Raw genomic sequence first — 3,828 nt, forward strand, 5'->3', positions numbered from 1 at the left:
GTCGTAGAGAGCTAATTTTTTTTTTTAAATTGCAGATAATTTAAAGGGCTACAACAGTATTTTATTTTGTTAGCCAATACTTGCACTGTTTATAAAATAATAAGGCAAAAGTTTGCTAAACAAAAAAACGTCTTTGACTTAATATAACTTATTTTTTATTTGTTTCAACAAAAATAATGTGCACCAAATCGATAGAAAATGTTGTAACGAACAATTAATAGCTTTATTTTTTGTCGTAAGACACTCTGAAGCCGAGTTATTCCCAAAAAACGATATTTTTGGGTGTTTTCGCACCGGTTTTGCATTCGTTCATTTATCAATTGCTCGGCCATCTTTGGTGATAAAGAGCTGATTTTTTCCGTAAAATGCAGGACATGAATAGGGCTACAAAATAAATTAGAAAAATGTCAATCATGAAATAACCTTTTTTCGAAATAATGACAAAAATGTGTTTTTTAACAGCAAGAATTTGACTTTAAATGGCTGCCATTTTGTATTTACTCACTCAAATACAATGAAATTACATACAACGATAGAAAATATTATAAGGAAGAGAATGTATGTTTATTTTTTGGTCTACGACAATCTGGAGCAAAGATATTAGCTTAGAAGTAAAATATCCCAAAAAATGTATTTTTGCGAATAACTCCGCTAAAAAGAATGATCAGGTGGTGAGAAATTGGGTTTAAGCCTTTTAATAAATATACCCCTATCGATCCATGAAATAAAAACTGACAGTGCCTCTCTGCGCAAGGTCAAATGACGCTTTGACTGGAGTATTTAGTAATAAAATGAAAAATGTCTGCCCTTTTTTTTTGTTTATAAAAAAAACGTCCTTTAAAACTTCTGTTTTCAGAAAAAACTCGTAAATCGTGCAAAATGATGAATGTAGGTACTTCATTTTATCCTGTATTTTTAATACTGTATTTTTAGTAGGTACATAAATAAAAGAGAAATATTTGTTTAGATTTATGTTTCTTTACAAAAAATTTAAATGTCACATTCACGCCACGGAGCGTCGTCGGTCGACGAGCTGATCCTGACATGCGACGCTACTACCTGCCGACTAGGAGAGGTGCTGGTTCGGGACATAAAATGTCCATGTACGTACCATCGTTGCCGCGAAGAAAAAAGCAGAGAGGGACACTTCGAAATTTTTTGAGGGCCATTTGGCAAAAGTGTGGGCCAAATATTTTACTAACAATTTTTTCCTTAAGACATTAAATTACAATTTATTAAAAATTGTATTTATTCTTTTTTATTTGTTTAATGCCTTTTTACTGACTTCCAAAAAGGAGGAGGTATTCAATTCGTCTGTTTTTTTTTTATGTTTGTTACCTCATAACTTTGGACTAAGTGAACCAATTTTGATAATTATTTTTGTATTGGAAAGGAGGTGTCTGTAGTGTGATCCCATTTTAATTATTATTGCTATATAGAAACTATAAGAAAAACCATAAAACCCAGTTTTGATCCATGGAAGTCGGTTTTGTTTTTTTTTTTGATAAAAATTATTATAATTATATTACTAAGCACGATATGAAGATAAATCTACTAAAATTTGGATTCGTGGGCAAAGGGCCAAAACATAAAATAGGGGCCAAATGGCCCGATCGGGCACTTTGTGGCAACGCTGGTACGTACATTTTTACTTACATATGACGAATGACGAGAACGAGGACGACAAAAGAACAGTCTTCCATCAATAGATTTCGCTTAGATAATTAAAAAGAGATATATCTACTAACATGAAAAATATACCTACACTCGTATCTTGTACTCGTAACTCGTTCCCAGCAAGGCACTAGGCAGCAAACAGTTGTGGTGACCGGTGGTTGAACTGAACCAACAGTAAAAAAACGAGCAGTGAACAGGCATACGGGCAAGGGCAATTCTTAAAAGGGTTGCATTGGGAGCGAACTTGTTCGAGAACCAATATAAATGGTTCGACTAAACCAAAACACAGAAAATATTCAAAATAACTTTGAAGTTTTGTATATTTTACAATGTTCGAGGGTGTGGCTACGAGTCTGTCGAACCAAGTTCGAGTATCTGCGGGGTAGTTTATTGAACTAACCGCTTTATTTTAGTTTGAATTTGAATCTGTTACGAAGCAGACCTGCGGCACATCAACATTATGTCCAGTATAATTCCCAACAACGCACTATGGAATGACTTTTTTAATTGCTTTGAAAATTTACCATCTTTATGGAAATTAAGAGATGATATGGTTTTTAAGGACAAGGAGTTAAAAAAACAATCATGGGATATACTTTTAGAAAATTACAAAGCAATCGATCCAAATGCATCGTTGGATGATGTGAAGAAAAAAGTTCTTGGCATTAAATCGTGTTACAGAAGAGAACTGAAAAAAGTTCGTTCAAGTGAGATACATCATGTACCAAGTTTATGGTACTTTGATCAGTTACATTTTTTGGCAGACCATGTGCAACAAACAAACGAATTATCACCCATGGAATTACTTTATCATAATGAACTTTCAAGAGTAAGTTTGATTTAAATAAAATAACTCCATAAATGTGACTATTTTCTAATTTATTTTCATTTAAATCTAGGAAGAAATAGAACCTCAAAGGAAAAAAATTAAAAGTGAAACGTATCTTGGAAGTGAAGAAAACGAACATCTGCGGGTTGCTATAGAAAATGTAATGGGTCCAAGAAAAGAAGATGTACCCCAGGATGAAGCAGATATTTATGGTAAAAGTTGGGCAGCATCTTATCGAAAACTTTCAAATTGGCAACAAATTTGTGCGAAAAAGGCTATCGAAGATATCTTAATTTTGGGTCAGTTAGATCAACTAACGCTTAATATGGTACAACAGCCAGCACCATGTCAAGCAACAGCATCAATATCGACACCAATTTTTAAAAGATCTCCTTATTCAGATGATGAAAATGATTGATTATTTTATTAATCTTTTTGATACCTACATACATTTTTATATATATAATTAAATTAAATAAAATATTATTATATTGTAACGATGAATTACTGAATTACTTTTAAGATAAATGTCTGAACACACTTCCTACTACTGCGAATATAAACATCTGAACGCTCCTTTAATAAATATGAACCGTTGGAATTTCCCTTGAATGCTGAATATCCCAAAAATATCCCACTGGAGGGGATGTATACAGCGCCACCTTTTGGAAAGGAAATTTCTAGATGCAAAAGACAAGAAATTTCCCAGTAATTCTTGAACTTGTAACCTTAATAAAACATAAAGTTTAAGAGTGAAAAATTAATTTTTTGAAAAATAAAATATTGGAAATCATTGTAATACTAATTCATTATCTTTAATACCGATTTCTCAATGCATAATGGCACCAAACTTATTTACTATTTCAAAAATATAAAATAAAGTGTACTCTGTGATTTTCCCTAATCTTCAAAACCTCAAGCTTTAAGATCCGATCAATAATAATCAAGATATTACGTTTTAAACAAACGTTTTCGTATCTTTTTATTTGAAAACTGTATAAACAAAAGGTATTGATATTGAATATTTTTAAACTTTAATCAAATGATCCAAAATGTTTTTGTGTAACAATCAAAATGTAAACGGTTTCAAATGTTTTGACGATACAAAATGTAAACTATATGAATCAATGATAAATTTCATAAATTCAACTGACCATGAAAGCTAAGACAAGCAATGGCAGAAATCTTTAAAACAATTCTAAACAAAATGTATTGTCTATCCTAGAAGTCAATAATTTTAATGCCGAGGTGTTAGAAATTAGAATAATAAACTGAACACCACGCGTCTGTCTTGAAGCTCATTAAAAAATATTTTGAATATT

At 31.6% G+C, this 3,828-nt stretch overlaps 1 protein-coding gene across 1 annotated transcript; it reads left to right on the forward strand.

The window, feature by feature from the left end:
• The first annotated feature begins 1,875 nt into the window (after positions 1-1,875).
• LOC129906824 (uncharacterized) lies at positions 1,876-2,960 on the forward strand. The gene is made up of 2 exons (XM_055982761.1): positions 1,876-2,506; positions 2,577-2,960. The coding sequence occupies exons 1-2, from the start codon at positions 2,138-2,140 to the stop codon at positions 2,922-2,924; spliced, it is 717 nt and encodes a 238-aa protein (XP_055838736.1). The 5' UTR covers positions 1,876-2,137; the 3' UTR covers positions 2,925-2,960.
• Positions 2,961-3,828: the final 868 nt, after the last annotated feature.

The sequence above is a fragment of the Episyrphus balteatus genome, chromosome 1, assembly GCF_945859705.1.
Source record: "Episyrphus balteatus chromosome 1, idEpiBalt1.1, whole genome shotgun sequence".
NCBI lineage: Eukaryota > Metazoa > Arthropoda > Insecta > Diptera > Syrphidae > Episyrphus > Episyrphus balteatus.

Bases quoted from the DNA above. Each gene is read 5' to 3' on its own strand.
- LOC129906824 (XM_055982761.1), top strand. From the start codon at position 2,138: ATGTCCAGTATAATTCCCAACAACGCACTATGGAATGACTTTTTTAAT. The intron at 2,507-2,576 runs GTAAGTTTGATT...ATTTAAATCTAG, and splicing joins ATCATAATGAACTTTCAAGA to GAAGAAATAGAACCTCAAAG.